Source organism: Prionailurus bengalensis, chromosome D3 (assembly GCF_016509475.1).
Source record: "Prionailurus bengalensis isolate Pbe53 chromosome D3, Fcat_Pben_1.1_paternal_pri, whole genome shotgun sequence".
NCBI lineage: Eukaryota > Metazoa > Chordata > Mammalia > Carnivora > Felidae > Prionailurus > Prionailurus bengalensis.
The window spans coordinates 9,893,878-9,913,557 of NC_057356.1; the positions used below are offsets into that span (position 1 = coordinate 9,893,878).

Sequence of the window (19,680 nt, forward strand, 5' to 3'; positions counted from 1 at the left end):
TCCAGCTCCACAGGATGGAACAAAATAAATACATCTGAACTTGAACAGAGGGAAGCCTGGCTAGGTAAAAAGCAAAATGGGACTTGAATGCAAGTCCACTCTTGAGCCCGAAGAGAGTCGTGGCACAGCCGCTCCCGGCGGTCTCCTGGCTGGAAAGCAGCAGTGCCCCGATGGCCCTCAGAACCCTGACAGCTGCCGTGAGCTGGGCAAAGAACCTCTTGTCCCAAATCCATGACACCCTCCACATCATTTCTCAAATCACCAACCCCTAGAGGTGCCCCCCAAAGTTCCTTTCTCAGGTAAGAGGTTAAAAATAGGGGATATTGAGGGGCACCTGGGTGGTTCAGTCAGTTGAGCGTCCGACTTTGGCTCAGGTCACGATCTCACAGTTCGTGAGTTCAAGCTGTGCTAACAGCTCAGAGCCTGGAGCCTGTTTTAGGTTCTGTGTCTCCCTCTCTCTCTGCCCCTCTCCTGCTCACGTTCTCTCTCTTTCAAAAATAAACCAACATTGGGGCGCCTGGGTGGCTCAGTCAGTCAAGTGTCCGACTTTGGCCCAGGTCACGATCTCGCGGTTCGTGAGTTCAAGCCCCATGTTGGGCTCTGTGCTGAGAGCTCAGAGCCTGGAGCCTGCTTCAGATTCTGTGTCCCCCTCTCTTTCCGCCCCACCCCTGCTTGTATTCTGTCTCTCTCTTTCAGAAATGAACAAACAAAAAAAATTAAAAAAAATAACCATCAAAAAAATTGGGAATATTAGGAAAAAAACAGGGGATATTGGGTACAAAGAAGGGAGGAGAGGACTTTTGCTCATTTTTTCCTGTAAATTTAAAACTGCTCAAAAAACAGTCTATTCATTAAGAAAAAAATCCATAACCCACCTTTAATTGATTTATCATTGAAATAATCTTCGAGCCCTGGGCTCCCCTGAGTATCAAACAGACTCTGATTTACTACAGATACAGTGAGAATCTCCTCCGTTGACATCTCCATCAATTCATCTTCACCGTCCAAACTTGACAAACCGATCAAGTCATTGTTGTTAAATAAACTTGCTCGAATTTTCTCAATCTTGGCTCGGGATCTTATCTGTGCGAGCAAAGAAAAGGGTCAGCATTGGAGGAGAGGAATGAATGGCCTTGTTTTCCTTCCCGCCTTTCCCTGAAACCTTGTCCTCGTCTTCAGTGCCGTGAGTGCGGTCTGACCCTGCTAGCTGGCCTCCTCCTGGTAAGGTCTCCGCCACATGCCAATAGCACTAACTTGGAAGGGAACATCTCAAGTGGAAATCTCTGTCGCTACTCCCTGGCCAGGTCTGTGGCTTTACTCTGATGCCCAGGGAGCTAAAGTCCATGCTCGGCTCGGAAAAAGCCCCCAGGCAGAGGGTGCATAGATTAAGAGAAGCGATTCCAGGGAAGAAGCCAACCACCACGTTCTTGAGCTTTCCTGTCAGAGCTCCCTGGAAGAGGAAGGTGAGGCACGTTTCCTTCTGAGGGCCTTCCTCTCCGTGTCCAGGGAGGCGAGGACCGTTTTACTCTGAGCCTGAGTCCCCTTACACAAGGGTGCAGGAAGACACAGGAGGTGGGATTTCTAGACAAGGAGGCCCAAGAAGCAGATGGGATCTTGACGTGTAAATGTGACCTGGAAACTCAGAATCTCTCCAGCAGAAGGGCAAGTCTGTTCTCACGCTCATCAGTAAAGATCCCTCCCGCCAATGGCAACATTTACAACAACCCAAGGCCACTCAAAGCTATACCGGCAGGCCTGAGCTGGATCGCACTTGATGAAGCCCATCTGCTAGGAAAGGCAGACCCCTCAGACCCCTCTGCCTCCCTCCCACACTCAGCAAGAACTGCAGGACTTCATGAGATCAGACTTGACATCACTCGCAGAGATGTGACCTCAAACACAGATAATCAACATAGTAAGTCACTGCGGTTTCCAAGAGCCGCTTCAGGGAGCTCCCCAAGTGCCCCCGGGTCACCTAGCAGTTAATCCCTCGGAAAGGACATTGGAGGGTTTAAAGAGGCTTGGGGGGGGGGGGGTTCAAGCCGCTCATGATTTCAGTGGTTGCCGAAGCATGAGCGCCGTTACCTCCACAACCGCGAAGCCTTTGATGGGGCGTGCTGCGAGGGGCTGGTTGTCCAGGGACGTGACCGTGTACGCGGAGCCCATGTCCGACACAGAGGCCGTCTCTGCGTTGTCCAGTGGCTCCGCCAGGCTGCCCAGGCTGCCCAGACTGCCAGTGCTGCACAGGGAAATGTCTAGACTCTCCTGGCTGGACACCACGTGGGGCTCCAATACGCCAGGAGGGATGGGCGGCTCAGGGCCTGAGGGCAGCGGATCCACGGAGAGGTCACTGACTGTCTGCGAGATGCCCTGGGAGCTGCAGGTGGAGGCCTGGCTGGTGGAAGCGGACGCGCTCACGCTCATGGCAGGGGTCAGGCTGCTGGACGTGCTGACCTCCAGGCTGTCTGTGCTGGGGAAGCCGAGGGTCTTCTCCGCCTCGGCTTTTCCATCGCCGCCCTCGGCCTTGTCCTTCGGCTTCCTGGGGTCTTCGTCCTGCAGGGGGATGTAGATCTCGTCTTTGAAGACCCCGCCGTGGGCATTGCAGGCCTTGCGGATGGCACCTCTGACGATGCCCTCGTCCAGGTGGGTGGGGATCCCAGAGATGACCAGCAGGCGGCTGTGGGCGGTGGGGCCCACCAGCGCCTGGCAGGCGTCGGCGATGGCGTCGCTCGTCACGCCCAGGCCCTGCGGGTCCTTCCTGGTGAGGTGCCGGAGAATGATGAGCAGGGTGAGGGCTCGATGAAACCACAGCATGTCCTCGGGCTTGCTGCCCCCGATGCTGAGCATGGCGGAGTCGGACTCCACTGAGCGCGAGGACTGGCGCTTCCCAGAGGAGGAGGCCTTTTCCCGCTTCATCTTGACTTTTTTCCTCTTAGACAGGAGGCTGGGGCTCTGTGGCGTCTGTCCCGGGGAGGAGGACGAGGAGGACGAGGAGTCGCTGAGATTGGGGGCGGTCGTTGAGGGCACCCCACTGGCCGTGACACTCATGTTCGTGGGCAGGGTCACTTCAGCCACCGCCAGGCAGCCTTCCATGAGCGCGTGAAAGTAGGTGGAGAACCTGCCGTGGTCCGCGGCCGCCACCGCCCCGGAGCCTCCGCAGGTGCCGCCCGAGACCCAGCTCTGGGTCTCCTCGTCATAGAGCTTATGGAGCTCCGACTGCAGGGCCATCAGCATGGCCAGACAGGGGTTCAGCTGGAGGGCGATGGACGAGGACAGGCCAGCAGGGTGCTTCCTCTGCTCCAGGGCGTGCACCGTGCGCAGCAGCTCCGCCAGGAGATGGAAAACAAGCTCCTTCACACAGGCCGCCATGTCCGTGGTCCACAGGAAGTTTCCTGAGGCAAATATAAAACAGTAACAGCAGCGGTCACTTGTACGGCCCCGATTCTGTACTAGGGACTGTTCCCGGCCACGTGACGCACTCCGCCCTCCCGGCAACCTCGAGAGAGGCAGGACCTACGCTACTCACCCCCAACTCACACATGAAGCAGAAGCAGAGGCTCCAAGAGCTGAAGCCTGGCCGGCTGGCCCCAGAGCCTGCGGCCTTAACCCCTGTGCCACACGATCGTGCAGAGCCGGCGTCTATGGCTCACACCAAAAAAAAGTCATCTTCTTTCTCATAAGGTTATCAAGCGAATTAGTGACAGGTCACGAGAACAGGACTTCCCAAACCATGAGACGCTCACTCTGGGGGGCACACAATCCAATTTTATCAGCTAGCACAGAAATCCACACTGACAAGGTATCCTAACTCCTCTTCCAGCCCTGGTTTTTTCTTTTCTTTTTTTTTTTTTTTTTTTAATTTTTTTTTTTCAACGTTTATTTATTTTTGGGACAGAGAGAGACAGAGCATGAACGGGGGAGGGGCAGAGAGAGAGGGAGACACAGAATCGGAAACAGGCTCCAGGCTCTGAGCCATCAGCCCAGAGCCTGACGCAGGGCTCGAACTCACGGACCGCGAGATCGTGACCTGGCTGAAGTCGGACGCTTAACCGACTGCGCCACCCAGGCACCCCAGCCCTGGTTTTTTCAACAAGAAAGCCTTACTGTGAGGTGATGTATATATCATATATATATATATATCATATATATCCTTGACAGACAGTGGGCCACAGACCCAGAGCCTCTGACAGGCAGCAACAGTCAGAATTTCCTAACAGTAACCATTTTTATCTTTAACCTTCTGGTTATAGCAAGAGATACTAATTTTCCACTTAAAGTAGCAACATAAAACTCCCCTTAAAGTTTAAAAAAAAAGGAAAGAGCTGATTGCCAGAAAATCAATAAACGCTGACAAACATGATTCACAGACATGGTGGAAATCACATAAAGAAGGCATGACAAGGACTGAAGTTCAGAAAATTTGTCTAGGACAAGATGGGTCACAGGTTTCTATCAAGATCCCTTTGAGCCAGATGTGTATCTTAAATTCACACACTCATGCTGTGGGCACAGAGCCCGAAGGGCCAGGTCAGCTGACTTATCAAGAGTCTCCAATCAGGCTCAGCACCTATAAGGGGAGGGGATTAAACTGCCTGATCTCTTAGGGGAGATGCTGTTTTGTAACTATTTTAAGTTTGTTTATATATTTTTGAGAGGGAGGGCACAAGCTGGGGACAGGCAGAGAGAGAGGGAGAGAAAAGAATCTCTGCACTCACGGCGCAGAGCCCAACGCAGGGTTTGAACTCATGAACTGTGAGATTATGACCTGAGCCAAAATCAGGAGTTGGACCCTTAACCGACTGAGCCACCCAGGCATCCATTTCGTAACTTTAATTGGAAATGAACTCAGGGTTGTCATGCCATGTGGGCACTCATGAAGCCATTCAAGAGAACAAAGGTCACCCTCAGATGCTCATGTGACCTCCTTCCATTGTCCTTCCTCTGCTGTTTGCCATTTATATAAGAGGACAGTGTTGGAGAGAATTCTTCTCTGCCAAGACTGCAAATGGCCAGTGAGTGGAGGCTGGTCACAGACATTTCCTTCCTACAGTGGTTCCCCACTCACCTTCCCTGATCCCTCACCCAGTGTATTTTAAAGAATTTGATTTCATTGCCAACATATAAAAACTGGAAAATTCACATCAACATCTGCATTACCGGTTTTTGAAATAATGCAGCAATGAGTGGCAGGGCTCAGTGATTGTCTGATGGAACATGAGGTGCCCGGGCCCACTTTCCTTCTATTTCCCCCATTTACGTCATCTGTCTGACCCCTGAGGGCATTTAAGTCTGCAATATCATTTCCCGTCCAACATTTTATGATAAAAAAATTTCAAATACATGGGGAGGCTGAACTACTTACACAGTGAATGCCCGTACGCCCACCACCTGGGTTCTCCCATTACCATTTTGCTAAATTTGCTCTTATGTACCTTTCTACCTATCTATTCATCCAGAAACTTATCTTAGGATTTGATTATTTCAAATTAAGTTGCAAACATCAGTCTGTTTTATCCCTGAACACTTAAGCAGCCATATCATTAATGAAGTTCAATATTTATTTAGAATTTGAGGTAAATTTACACAAACTCTAAAGTTTACCATTTGTAAAACTCTAAAGTTTACCATTCTATGAGTTTTGCCAAAATGCAACCCCCCCTTTAAAAAAACGTTTTTTCATGTTTATTTATTTTTGAGAGAGAGAGACACAGAGCACAAGCAGGGGAGGGGCAGAGAGAGAGACACACACAGAATCCGAAGCAGACTCCAGGCTCCGAGCTGTCAGCACAGAGCCCCTGATGCGGGGCTCAAACTCATGGACCGTGAGATCATGACCTGAGCCAAAGTCGAATGCTTAAGTGAGCCACCCAGGCGCCCCAAAATGCACCCCCTTTTCAACCTTTCTGGAACTAGGAAGTCATGATGTTTGATTTTGCAATGTCATTCACTTCCATACCACCTTTTACCTCCAAAGTTACAAAAATGGCACATATTTGGGTTTTACAGTGAAGTATGGTAAAATTAATCTTATTTTCACGGTTAGTTGCTGCCCCTCAAAATAATGAAAACACCCCGCACGTCACGTGTGTAGAAGACTAGGCTATACCCTACTGTCCACTCTGCAAGCCCTCTTCCAATGACTGCAACCTGACAAGAGGCCACCAGCGTGCAAGCCCCTCCCTTTGGCACTGAGCCAGCTCGCCCAGGCCCGATCCTGGGGGGGGAGGGAGGCCTTACCCAGCAGCTCCACCACTTGTAGGAGGACAGATGTTGGGATGGTGTCGGGCTCATCTTCGGATCTCCCTTCGCTATCCTCTAATCTCCAGGACAGCAGCTGCTCCGCGAAGGCCATGGCCAGAGGGAACTCCAGAGGCAAAGAATGCAATACCAGCACGGCTCCGGGCGGTGGAGACACCCCTGGAAGAGGGGCCAAGGAGAAAGGCTCATAATTGGCAGCACTGAAGCCAAAATAAACCTAAGAAAAGGACCCACCAGGTGTGCATGGAAGAACAGGGCCGGAAAGCCCACCTGCTCATCTGTTGGAGGGGAAAAGAAACGTAACCCCCGCCCCCCCATTCCAGACCATCAGCTGCAGGTGCAGGAGGAGCCAGAGGCCATCCCTCCGAGGAGTCCATTTGTTGGTACAACAAAGGGACAAAGGGCAGCAACGAGAACAGGTAAGGAGACACTCCCCAGCCGGTTAGACACCCACCAGCCGAACGACCCAGCATGCAAATACTAAGTCAGACTCTAAAGGTGCTTCATTGGAACATTCCCATCTTGGTAAAGAAATAATCAGCCGTTTGGTGTGGCTGCAACCCTGTGAGACCATTAAGCTTATAATTAAGTTACAGAGCAGACCAGCTAGGGGTGCCCCAGACTAGCACTACCAGGGCCTTGGACTTTGATATTCTCTTATTACCCTATGTCACTGCCGTGGCCTGAATCTGGCCCGAGACGCAACGGTGAGAGGAAAAAGGCCCTGAGGTCTGATCCCCCCTTGTATCCTGCACCGTACCCCAAGGCCCGCTACAAGTCCTGACCAGACAGAAGTCAGGGCGCCAGGTGCCTGGAGATCTCTGGACAAGTTCAGAAGGAACCATAGTGACTGGCCTGCACTTAGGGGTGAGTGTTTATATAGTGATCACTGGGGAATGAGAAGATAGAGAACTTCTGTTTTATAATTATAAAGTTTAAAAAACAGCTAGTATAGGCAAAACACTATGAAAAAATCGGTTCTAATAAAATGAGATCATAAAGTTGTTTAGCAATAACCAAATCACTTAAGTAGTCTCCTTTTGTTTCATTCCATAGAGACACAAGGACAGGAGCTGTGGAAAAGCTGAAGGCCCCGCCCCAACCCCCTGCCTTTTTTTTTTTTTTTTTTTTTTTTTGAGAGAGAGAGAGAGAGAGAGAGTATGAGCAGGGGAGGGAGCAGAGAGAGAGAATCTTCAGCAGGCTCCACTCTCAGCACAGAGCCTGATGTGAGGCCTGATCCTACGACCCTGGTATCATAACCTGAGCCAAAATCAACAGTTGGATGCTCAATCAACTGAGCCAGCTGGGCACCCCTCTAATACATTTCATCGTGTCTAACAAACACACGTCCGTCTTTTCTTATCAAACGTGATGAGGAAGTGAGGTGGAAGTCTGTGACCAGGTTGTCCTTTCCTCTGTGTGTCTGCTCTGGACAGTCAGCTGGCCCCAGGGCACAGGTTTAGCCTCACCTCAACCTAAAACCATGCAGGCTTAGCAAAGAATGCTGGGGAGACAACACCAACTAGGCCTCCCACCAGGCGGTTCACCGCTTAGACTGGGGGGCAGGGAGCAGACGCTCACTGTGGCCTGAACCCCAGGGGAGCCACTCGCACCGGAGAGAATTTGGTTTCACGGAGAACTTGAGAAACGCAGCTGGGAGTATTGTAGCTAAATCACAAGGCTGCTCTGTTCCCATCACTCTAAAGAGCACCCACTGGCGATAAGAAAGGAACTGTCCACTGAAGTCCAGGCAGCAGGTGCAGGTCCTCCCTGGGCAGGAAGGGCGCTCCCTTCACCTTCTGTCCCTAAAATACACTATCCCAAGCACTTCTGCTCTCTATGGACTGGGCACTGGAACACAGCAAGGTACAAAATCCTTTCCATCTTCAAAGAGAAAGGGAGCAGAGAGTAACCTCAAGCTGTGCTGATCACCAAGAGCTAATTCAGAGACCTACCCAGTTTGATGTGGACCTTGTCCGTGGACAGGATCACAGAGGGGTACTGGTTGGCAGTAGGCGGCGGCGTGAGGCCGGTGTTGGCCGGAGATGCATCCCTCGGATAACACACGGCCTCGATCAGGTTTAGCTGGCCGTTCCGCTTGACTTTGTGGCCAAGCCCGTAGACGAGCACCCGTGCCCATGGCGCCTTGTACAGGGAGGAGCTGAGGAGTGGAGGAGAGGAAGGGAGGAGAGTCAGCGGGGTCCGGGCGCACGCGCCAGGGATGGGGAGCAGACTCGGCCCCAGAAGGAGGGTCAGGATCGGGCATTTGTGAGTCATTCCCACCATTAAAAATTTTTTTTAATGTTTATTTATTTTTGAGAGAAAGAGAGACAGAGGTGTGAGTGGGGGAGGGGCAGAGAGAGGGAGACACAATCCGAAGAAGGCTCCGGGCTCCGAGCTGTCAGCGCAGGGCCCAACGTGGGGCTCAAACCCACAAACCATGAGGTCATGACCTGAGCCAAAGTCGGATGCTTAACCGACTGAGCCACCCGGGAGCCCCCATTCCCACCATATTTTAGAAGGTAGTTCTTTATAAAGACTAATTTCCAAAACACAGAAATATGGAAAGAACTATAGATTATTTTCAAATATAGTATGCATTAAACAATAAAAACAATCTGAGTTTTTCTTCTGTCCATTTCACCAGAATCCATTTTTCTCTTCTCTCCGGTCACCTCTCCCGGAGAAGGGGCAACTTACTCTTTGCGGAATCCAGACTGACTTTCTTTGCACGACACCACGACGAAAGCCGCCCCGGGGAAGTTAACGTCCATGTTGACTTTGGACTCTGAGATGGGGAACTCTTCGGAGGGGAACTGCTCCGGGGCTGTCTGCAGAGACATTTAACCAGGAAAGGCACAGGGTACCCACAGGGGAGCATTTCACCTCCCAACTCCCAGGCAAGGGGCAGGGCCAACAATGCATGCGTGGTCACAGGCTCAGGAGGACCAGAAAGCCACCTGGGGCAAAGGCCAATGCAGACGGGACCAGGCGGGAAAGCCTCGAGGGAAAGGAGACTGGTTCGGAAGGCGGGGGCGGTTGGGGAAGGGAGAGGGTCATTCTCAGCAAACCAATAAGCCTTCCAATGAAAGGTGACAACCCCGGTTCAGGGAGAGTTGAGTGTCAGACCGGTACCTGCAGGAAAGAGCAGAGCTGTTTCGTCAGCTCCAACAGGCTCTCCTCGCCCTGGTGCAGGGTCCGGGTGATGGCCACGCTGAGCCACTCTCTCACTATGTGGGAGCTGCCCTGGTAGAAGAGGTCTGTGGCCGAGCAGTTCTGGGAGCGCACGCAGTGCTGCAGGGACTGTGCCAGGAGGATGGAGCTGGAGCTGATGGTGCCATCTGGGGCCAGGAAAGAAGACCTAAGTTCCCCAGAACCACAGCGGCCCATGGCTCCCAGGGAGAGCCTGGGAACCGACCAGCAACCCGTCCAGAGAGCCAGGCCGGGACAGCTCGGACCCGGCACCTCGGCTAAGATGTTGCCGATCAGATTCCGCAGGCCGGCGGGCTGGCGGGGGATTTCACGTCAGTGGTCTGTATTTTTGCTTTCTTTTAAGCAACGAAACCGATTCCTAAAAAAAAATCTTAAGTGGAGACCCAAGTCTATTAAACACAAGTAGAGCAGTTTCGATGCAGGGGTTCCCACAGCCTGACCTACTGGCGTGCCCTGGCCCGTCCTGGAGGCCCCAAGGAGCCGCTAAGGGAGTCTGTAGGGCGAGCGTTAGGCCATTAGGGCAGAGCTTCTTCTGCATACATTTTAAAGCTTTCTGGGTATGTTTCGGAGCTTCTGAATTCTTGGGGTAGGCCAGGGGACCCCAGCACACACACATGGCCGGGACCCCACAGCTGGGAGGTGCCATCAGGCCTTGAGTGCCATCCGCCCTCTCACGCCATGCTCCTATCTCAGATGCCGGGAGGTCGAGGGGAGCAGGTGGAGGCTGAGGTGCCGGGAAAGATGCAGGGGCTCCTCGGTCTTGGACTGGGCTAAGCGGATCCATCGCTTAGCGTTCACCGGGGGAACCAACACACAGCATCGGGACTGGCCAAGGGCCCTAAGTCCAGCAGATACACACAACCTGGCCCGTCAAAATGGCTCCACCCGAAGTCACAACAAACCACTCGGGTGTGCTGTGCAGGAGCTCGGTAACAGGAGCATTTTCCTTTTTGAATAATGCCAGAGAGAACGTCTGCGGCAATGGTGCAGTGACGGGATTTCCCAAATAATGCTAAATTTTCCTTGATCCACAGTTTGTTTGGGAAGCTCTATGAATGCTTAATATAGCAAGGATTCAATACGTCATGTAGCACACTTGCACTTTTCAGAGTGAGAAAACACTGCCAAGGGTCACTGGGACTCTTCAGGGCCGCTTACCTCCACGAGTCCGAAGGCACCGTGCCACGCGGCGGGCGAGTACCTCACCACCACGGCTCCTGCCTGGGGCCGGGCTCACCCTCGGGGCTGTTTCCCCCCCTGGGCTGACTGAGCCAGTGGCGGCCGCAAAGCCGAGGCTCACCTGGGAGGGGAGGGGCCAGGAGCTGATTGGACAGCAGCTGCAGATGCTCCAGCGTGATGTCCCGGACGGCAGGGATGTGGAAGAGGCGGGTGAACAAGTGTGGCAGCTTGGGGGCGAAGATGTTGAGCAGGGCCATGCGGCAGTACAGCCTGGCCAGCGCGGCCTCGCACCGGAGCAGCTCTCTGTGGGGAAAGCAGGGAGAGGCGCTGAGTGCTGGTGCCCCGGCCCCTGCACGGGCTGGGCCACAGGCCTCTCCTCTGGCCCTGTGTTCTGTAGGCCAGGTCAGTCCCTGGGGTCTTAAATAAAAAGCCACGTTAAAGTACGTTTGGATTTTCTCTACTCAGAAATCACCACAGAAAAAGCAATGAAGATATAGGTCCCCACAGAAACTTATGTCCACATCAGCATTATTCTTAGCAGCCAAAACGTGGAAACAACCCCACTGTCCATCAGGTGAGGGATGGTAAGTTCACACAGTGGAATACTGCTCAGCAGTAAGTGGGATGCAATACTTTGTGCTTCGACGTGGATGAACCTTGAAGACATTCTGCCAAGAAGAAAAAAGGGCAGACACAAACGGCTGCATATTATGGGATTCCATTTATACAGATTGTCCAGAATCAAGCAAATCCACTGAAATGGAACAGAGCTGAGCTAGAGGAGAGCATGGGTACAGGCCTACTTCCTAGGGTTATGAGAAGGTTCTAAGATCGATGGCACTGGTGGCCGCACACCTGTCTCTATACTAAATACCACTGCCTCGTATACTTTAAACGGGTGAGTTATCTGGAATGTGAACTGCAGCTCACTAAAGCGGTTCAAAAATATCCAGTGCGAACGTTTTTTGTGTCATCAGTTTATGAAGTAATTGCCATTCACCTTGAATAACAGCTGATTAGTGACTAAGCAAGTCTCATTTAAAATTCCATCTCTTGGCAAATAATCTAATACTAAGCGTAGGGAAGCCTCCCTGTGTTTCTTTAGCTAGTCGCCATTATTAAAAAGTCTCCTGGGGGTGCCTGGGTGGCGCAGTCGGTTGGGCATCCGACTTCAGCTCAGGTCACGATCTCGCGGTCCGTGAGCTCGAGCCCCGCGTCGGGCTCTGGGCTGATGGCTCGGAGCCTGGAGCCTGTTTCCGATTCTGTGTCTCCCTCTCTCTCTGCCCCTCCCCTGTTCATGCTCTGTCTCTCTCTGTCTCAAAAATAAATAAACGTTAAAAAAAAAAATTAAAAAAGAAAAAAGTCTCCTGGTATTAAGCACTAAGCTAAAAAAGCAAGTTAGAAGCAGCCCTACTGTTTCTAGGAAGTGTCGGTTTAAAACCCACTTGGAGGCATCAGGGCTCATTCTGTGTTGCCTACTGAGCTGAACTAAATTTAACACTGGTCTGTCCTAACTCAGATTTGGGCACAACGGCAATGAATGAAGCCACCGAATACCTGATGAGTTCGCACAGCTACGAAGATAAACAAGCAGCAGCCAAGATGTGGCATCTGGGTGGTTTCTTTCTCATCCCCACCAGTCTGTAATCAGTTCGTGCCAGAGTCTGACACCGACCACTTCCACCCATTTCCACCCTGCTTGCAAGGAGGCTGTGTACTCGCACGCCTCAGAAGGGTCAGGGCAGCAAAACAGAGGTGGTCTGAGCAAGCAAGCTCCAAGTCCTTACTGACTCCCCAACAGCTTTCTCCTCAGATTTCACAGGCTGCAGTCGGAATGAGATTTTTCTGGGTCGGCCCGGCAGCCCCTGCTTTGACCGTGCAGACGGTTAACGTCTCTGAAGCCACCGCTGAGTCCTCTACCGCTGGTTTTCTAAGTTCTCTCCCTCAAACCCACGCGAGTACTTCACACAGCATACCTGTGATGACAATCCATACTGGGACCAGAAAGCCAGTCACTTTATTTATTTATTTTTTAACATTTATTTATTTCTGAGAGAGAGAGACAGAGACCGAGCATGAGCAGGGGAAGGGGGGCAGAGAGAGAGAGGGAGACACAGAACCCGAAGCGGGCTCCAGGCTTGGAGCTGTCGGCACAGGGCCTGATGTGGAGCTTGAACCCATGAACTGTGAGATCGTGACCTGAGCCAAAGTCGGAAGCTTAACCCACTGAGCCACTCAGGCGCCCCCTTCAGTCCTTTACTGATCAAACAAACCCATGCAGCATGGTTCTTATTTCCCCCAATACCAAGATCACAGCCATAATACTGAGAATAAACATCCTACATCTGTAGCCTGCCTGAAACTCTACAAAGCACTGTGCCTTTTCACTCAGCTGCTAGTCAAAGGTCATTAACTTACATCTTAATTACATCTATCAGAGACATTTGCTAAAAATACAACTGATTAAATAAAGCTTTAAAAGCTTTTAATAGCATCATACTGATACTCAAGCATATGTTTTGGGCTCCTTTTCAATAGATATTTCAAGTTTACAATGTGAGCCAGGGCCCACATTCGGCACCGGGGGCTCTAGCAAAGAATCAGTCTCTGCTCTTAAGAACCCCACGTTCTAGGAGGAGGAGACAACCCAAGAAATGAATTTTAAAAACAAGCAAAAACCTCCGGTCCTGGAAGAGAAGTGAAAGGCAGTGCTATGACGACACGTGGCTCCGCGCTTACTTTAGATGGTAAAGCGAACTCTCTCGGCAAGGGGACATACTGAGATCTGAATGACAAGAATGAGACAGCCGTGCAAAGTTCTGCACAAAGCACCCCAGGCCAAGTGACAAGCACACACGAGGCGCTGCCGAGGACGCAAGCGGCTGTGTAGGAGGCACGGGAAGGCCAGCAGCGCTGGCGGAAAGTACGTGGAGAGCGGAGGCTCCGAGGCCCCGGAGGGGTTCGTGAGGCAGGTTAGTGGCGAATTCTCCTCCAAGGGAGGTGGAAAGCCACGGAAGGTCTGAACTGGAGGAGAGAGACGAATGGTCTTTGGGTTTTAACCCACACAGTGCGGGCACATGTTTCCTTGGAGATCTCTGCCCGGTGTGAGGCACAAAGCAGGCGCTCAGGAACGAACACCGAGAAATAAGCTGGCTGTTCACACGGTGTCTGGACTGGCCTTACTCTTTACAGCTTTCCCACACACGTGCCGTCTCCACCCACCCCTCAAGCGCCTGTGGCACAGGCTGGGTGACACGGGATCCCACGTTTCTTCCCAACTCCTGCAATTTTGCCGTTATTTTATAGCTTCCCCCTCTCAGCTTTGAAGGAAACCTCGCCAACAATGAATGAATGGTACATGTGGCAAAACACAGTAAGCAAATTTCTGTGATCCCCTAGAAAGAAGGGCTCAATTTTACCTGTGAATTTGAAGGTTGGTATTGTCCAGCGTGACCAGCCCGTTGGTGGCGGTCCTTCGGTAGCCCGCCGGGGGCCTTTCCAGCATGTCAATGGGATACCAGTACCGGACCAGCACACCTTCACTTCGGAGGTATGTTTCTACCTGCACCAATTCGTTTACCTACAATAGTTAAAGGAAATGAAATGTCTGTTGGACTCTTTGGACACTGAGCTTTCCCCTCCAAGTTTTAAAACACACGTATGTGTATTATATATAAAGCCAAAGTTTTGGGGTGCCTGGGTGGCTTGGCCAGTTAAGCGTCCAACTTCGGCTCAGGTCGTGATCTTGCGGTTTGTGAGTTCGAGCCCTGCGTCGGGCTCTGTGCTGACAGCTCAGAGCCTGGAGCCTGCTTGGGATTTTGTGTCTCCCTCTCTCTCTGTCCCTCTCCTTGTTGCACTCTGTCTCTCTCAATAAAATAAATACTGAAAAATAATTTTAAAAAACCCAAAGTTTTGTAGTAATAAATGTTAGTTTCATGTCACTGATTGAATCTAGAAGTTCAAAGATATATGGTTAATACTGACTGATAGTGTGTTTAGGTTTCTCATACCAGTTTTAAAATTTTAACTGGTATGTATTCATGAGTTAGAGATGAATTTAGATTTTTTTTTTTTTTAGTTTATTTATTTTGAAAGAGAGAATTCCAAGAAGGCTTCACATTATCAGTGCAGAGCCCAATGTGGGACTCGAACCCACAAACTGTGAGATCATGACCTGAGCCGAAATCAGAACTCGGACCCTTAACTGACTGAGCCACCCCAGCACCCCTTTAGCTTTTACTTTTTAAGTAATCTCTATACCCAATGTGGGGCTCGAACTTACAACCCCAAGATGAAGAGCTGCAGCTCCACCAACTGAGGCAGCCAGGCGCCCCATGAGATAGAGATTTAAACACAACAGTGCTATAGTTCAGTAATAAGTCAGTACATATTATTTTACGTTCATTGTTCTTAGGTTAGTAATTTTGTAAAAGCAGGGAACCTGATTACTTTTTATTTTCCTGCAATAAAAGAGCTAACTCATGCATATATATTTTGGATTCAAATACAAACATTTTTATTTAGGATTACTAAAACAAAAAGAATCAAACTACTGGAGAAATAATTTTTTTTTATTTAAAAAAATTTTTTAATGTTTATTTATTATTGAGAGACAGAGAGAGACAGAGAGAGACAGAGTGTGAGCAGGGGAGGGGCAGAGAGAGAGGGAGACACAGAATCCGAAGCAGGCTCTAGGCTCGGAGTCGTCAGCACAGAGCCCGACGCGGGGCTCGAACTCACGCACTGTGAGATCGTGACCTGAGCTGAAGTCAGACGCTCAACCGACTGAGCCACCCAGGCGCCCCAATAACAATTACTATTTTACAGAAATTTCTATTTTTCTAAATTTTTACTTGTACACATTTCCAGTTGCTAAGAGCCAGTGTCAGTTATGTACTTTCTGATAACTAGGATCAGAAATGTGTATCAGAAGGCAGTGGGACATTAACAGTATCACCAATGGAATTTCGTACCTTTTTTAAATGTTTATCTTTGAGAGAGAGAGAGAGAGAGAGAGAGAGAGAGCGCGCGCGCGCACGCACAGGCAGGAGAGGGGCAGAGAGGGAGAGAGTGAGCGTGAGCAGGGAAGGGGCAGAGAGAAAGGGAGACAGAATCCAAAGCAGGCTCCAGGCTCTGAGCTGTCAGCACACAGCCCGATGCGGGGCTCCAACTCCTGAGCCATGAAATCATGACCTGAGCCAAAGTCAGATGCTTAACTGCCTGAGCCACCCAGGCACCCCTGGAAATTTCTGAAGTTCACCCTAGTAAACCACCAGTCAGAGAGCCTCTCTTAAAAATTTAATGATTCAAAATTAAGTTGAAGTACAATGGAGTCAGTAAAAGATGTAAAATTTTCCATTTCAAAGCATTAGTGGTACCTAACATTACCAGTGTCTGTATCTGTATCTCTATCTACATAGATTCTAGTTTATGTTCATAGTGACAGATCCTTTTTTTTTTTTTTTTTTTTTTTTTTCATCAGAGACTCTTAGGCTTAAACTACTGGCATTCATCAGTTTTCTTGCATGGGAAACTTCTCCAGTGTCAGCACGTGCATGCAACCTCAGAAACACGGTCATCGCTTTCACACAGGACCTTGTTTTCAAAAGAAAGTTTTGACTTTGCCCTCACGCATCTTCTGTTCCTTCTTCCCCACCCGCGTCCCCCCACCCCTGCCCCATGGATTTAACAGATCCATGTTACATATCGGGAAGCTGAGGCTGAGAGGACCAGTGAGATGACGTGATCAGAATCATAAAACTATTTCTTTGACTTGCGTCTGTAACAGTCACGACAATGACAGATCACCCATTCCTCAAGGACAACGGGAGAGTTTTCCCTTGGAACTTGGGCAGGTATAATGTAGGGACGGTCTGAACATGGCTGACGGAAAATAATGGCGGAGGCAGTGTGGTCTGAAGGTGCTGACAGTGCTGAGTGTTAAGAGCTTATCATCTATCTATCAGCCCTGATCCCCGGATCCGGGCCCTCGAGAAAACCTCGGGCAAACTGCTGGTGTGAGCACTCGGCCTGCTTTCTTCATCCCTAGTTGGGGAGTAATCCATCTATGTGACCGCTTTTTAAGGCACCTGGAGTCTGGACACGAAAGTCTCCGTGTATTTGAAAGGCTGTTTTACTCACTGAATCGACATCTAACACGACTCCATGAAGCCCAAAGGTTTTCAGCATCCCTCGGATGGCGAACTTGGGCAGAGCAGTTCCCACAGTACTGCTGGCTACGTTGTTGCTGTCTGGAGAGCGGGTCACCACCGTGAGACCTGAGGAGGGCAGAGGAAGAAGTTTCTTCAGAAGCAAATACCATTGTCATCTTGGGATCCTGTATTTCAGGGCCTAAGACAGCGCTACAGCATCCAACAATACCTCGGTTTGGTTGCAACTAAAAAAGGGACAAAGCTCGGTCTGAAAAATTACACAACTAAATGCTGTAAGAGCTCTCATAATAAAAAGCAAAGAAGCCGACCAAAAAATCGGCAAAGGATTTGAATAAACCTTCCTCTAAGGAAAAGTGAAAGATACGCATGGAAAGATTTTCCATTAGAATTAGGGAAACAGAAGTCAGAGCTACAATGAGGTACCACTCCACATCCACTAGGATGGCTGTAATTAAAAAAAAAAAAAATAGACAATAGTAAGTGTTGGCAAGATGTGAAGAGATTGGAACCCTTATACATTTCTGGTGGGAATGTAATATGCTGCAATCACTTTGGAAAACCATCCAGAAGTCAAAAAGTTCAACTTATTCTATGACCCAGCAATCCCACTCCCACATATGTACCCAAGGAAAATGAAAACATAGGTCTGGAAAAAATACCAAAAAACCAAAAACAAAAAACCTGAACGCCAAGGTTCACAGTAGCATTCATTACTCATAAAAGCCAAAAGTTAGAAACAACCCAGGTGTCCAACATCTGATGAATGATTTTTAAAAATGGGGTATTATCCATACAATGGAATATCATTTTTCCATAAAAAGGAATAAAGTACTAACACATGCTACAACATGGATGAATCTTGAACAACTGTGCTATATGAAAGAGGCCAGATACAAAAGACCACATGCTGTAGGGCTCCATTTATAGGAAATGTCCAGAAGAGAGGTAAATCTAGAGAGACAGAAAGTAAATTAATGGGGCTCAGGGGAAGGAGACATGGGAAATGGTGGAGGACAGGACTTCTTTCTGGAGGATGAAAATGTTGTGGGATTAGAGGTAATGGTTTGGTGGTTGTACAACTTTGCGAGCATATTAAAAACTGAATACTGTAGAAGGGTGAGCTTTATGGTATGTGAATTATACCTAAAAAAGAGAAAAAAAAGAAAAGCAAATATACACTTCTGCCCCTGTCCCTGATACTCTGATATTTTTATGAAAGGCTAATAATGAGAGGTTTCAATTTTTGTCTGTGCTTTCCTGGATTTTCATTTCCTCAAAATCTGCAACAGATGTTTAATCAAAGGAACAAACACATTCTGTTAAAATTCTAAAAAGCACAGGGCAACCACACATTCCTGGTTAATTAGCTCAGCAGCCATGATCTAACCAGGCCTACCTGGAACCCTCCACCCACGCCCCATATCCCCCTCTGCATAAGTGCACCGTCTGACTGCACATGCCGGCGAGTTTGGGACATGGACAGGAGGCCAGCTGAGGCCGAGCGAAAACCCAACTTCTCATTCCACACACAGTTGCATAGGTGAAGTAAGAGGGAAAGCAAAACCTTTTCGAACTTTATCAATCGTGAACTTGTTTGCTTCGTCTTTAATGTCTTCGATGGTGGGAAGATACAGGTCTCTCGGGATGCCACCGTTCTCCTCGTACAGGAATTCGACCGTCTGCCGGGCAATGTCCACCATGCCTAAAAAATATTAACCACACTGGAAACTCTCCAAAGAGGACCCGGTCTTCAGATCAACCACGACACTGACTGATACCGAGAGAATCTCCCCAACACCGTCTGTGGGGGTACAGAGCCTTCTGAGGAAGGTGACTGTGCAGGGTCTAGCAAGTTTAAAACACTCACTGCCCTGCCTGTAGGAACCTCTCAAATCTCTCCCACAGAAGCACAAACACGGGTGCGTAAAGATACAAGAACACCTCCTGCGGCACTGCTGGGAAATCCCAAAGTAGGAATAACAAGATCATTTATCAATACAGAGCGGTTAAAAGTGATCGGACACAAAGGGCATGGCTGCACGAGGACCTAAGAACTAAGTACGGGACAAACGGACAGTAAGAAGGAAGTGAGGAAAAGGTTTCTTTCTTACTTTATTCATTTTTGTACTGTGTGTGATTTTTACTACAGCAAACACGTGTTGCTTACGAAAGAGTTACATCAGCTTCTACTCAGTACCGGAAGTCGCCCTGTTCTTCCTTCCCAGAGGGAGAACACATCATTATGTTCAGCACAAACAGCCACTATTAATTAATACACCCAGCCCACAAGTCTCCAAAGCCCTGGTGAGATGGCACCGCGGGGAGCACAGAGAGGCGGGTACAGTATCTCCGTCTGCCGTTGCCGCCGTAGCTCGCACGCGGCTCAGGAAGTGTGGGTACAGATACGGGTGTGGACACATCTGCCTTCGCACAAGGCTTATTTCCATCACACTCGCCTCCTACTCCTTTATTTGCCAGCCTTGCTGTAGGGAAAAGGCACAGCAATTTTCTGAGCACAGTTGAGGAGGCTGCAATTAGAGAAGGCTGCTGAGAGAAAGAATTGTCAGAAGAAGCCAAAATGTGGCCTGATACTGGAAGACTGCGGAAAAATAATCTTGGCAACATTTTCCAAAGGGAAGGGAAAGAAAAGGGAAGAGAAGAAATCCTCTGCTGTCTACTAAGCAGGAGTCCGGGAACACGGGGAGAATGCCGAGCTCAATCACGCTCGGTGCGGGGGTCGTTCCGCTAACCTTCCTTGGGGACCTGACAACAGGAGGCTGATGCACCGCACAGAGGTGGTCCTTCGGGGACCACGAGCCCCCCGCACCCCTCCTTTTCACTTCTGCCACTGCTACAC

At 49.8% G+C, this 19,680-nt stretch overlaps 1 protein-coding gene across 5 annotated transcripts in view; it reads right to left on the reverse strand.

Annotated features, from left to right (window-relative positions):
* HECTD4 (HECT domain E3 ubiquitin protein ligase 4) overlaps positions 1 to 19,680 on the reverse strand; it is a 193,138-nt gene that overhangs the window by 17,586 nt on the left and 155,872 nt on the right. For all 5 annotated transcript variants that reach the window (XM_043557648.1, XM_043557646.1, XM_043557647.1 and 2 more), the window contains exons 53-62: positions 18,388 to 18,525; positions 16,792 to 16,928; positions 14,070 to 14,230; positions 10,772 to 10,953; positions 9,394 to 9,599; positions 8,959 to 9,089; positions 8,214 to 8,419; positions 6,238 to 6,417; positions 2,086 to 3,392; positions 876 to 1,083 (exon numbers count right to left, since the gene is read on the reverse strand). In XM_043557648.1, the coding sequence (XP_043413583.1) occupies positions 876 to 1,083; positions 2,086 to 3,392; positions 6,238 to 6,417; positions 8,214 to 8,419; positions 8,959 to 9,089; positions 9,394 to 9,599; positions 10,772 to 10,953; positions 14,070 to 14,230; positions 16,792 to 16,928; positions 18,388 to 18,525 (2,856 nt within the window). The remainder of the gene's footprint in view (positions 1 to 875; positions 1,084 to 2,085; positions 3,393 to 6,237; positions 6,418 to 8,213; positions 8,420 to 8,958; positions 9,090 to 9,393; positions 9,600 to 10,771; positions 10,954 to 14,069; positions 14,231 to 16,791; positions 16,929 to 18,387; positions 18,526 to 19,680) is intronic.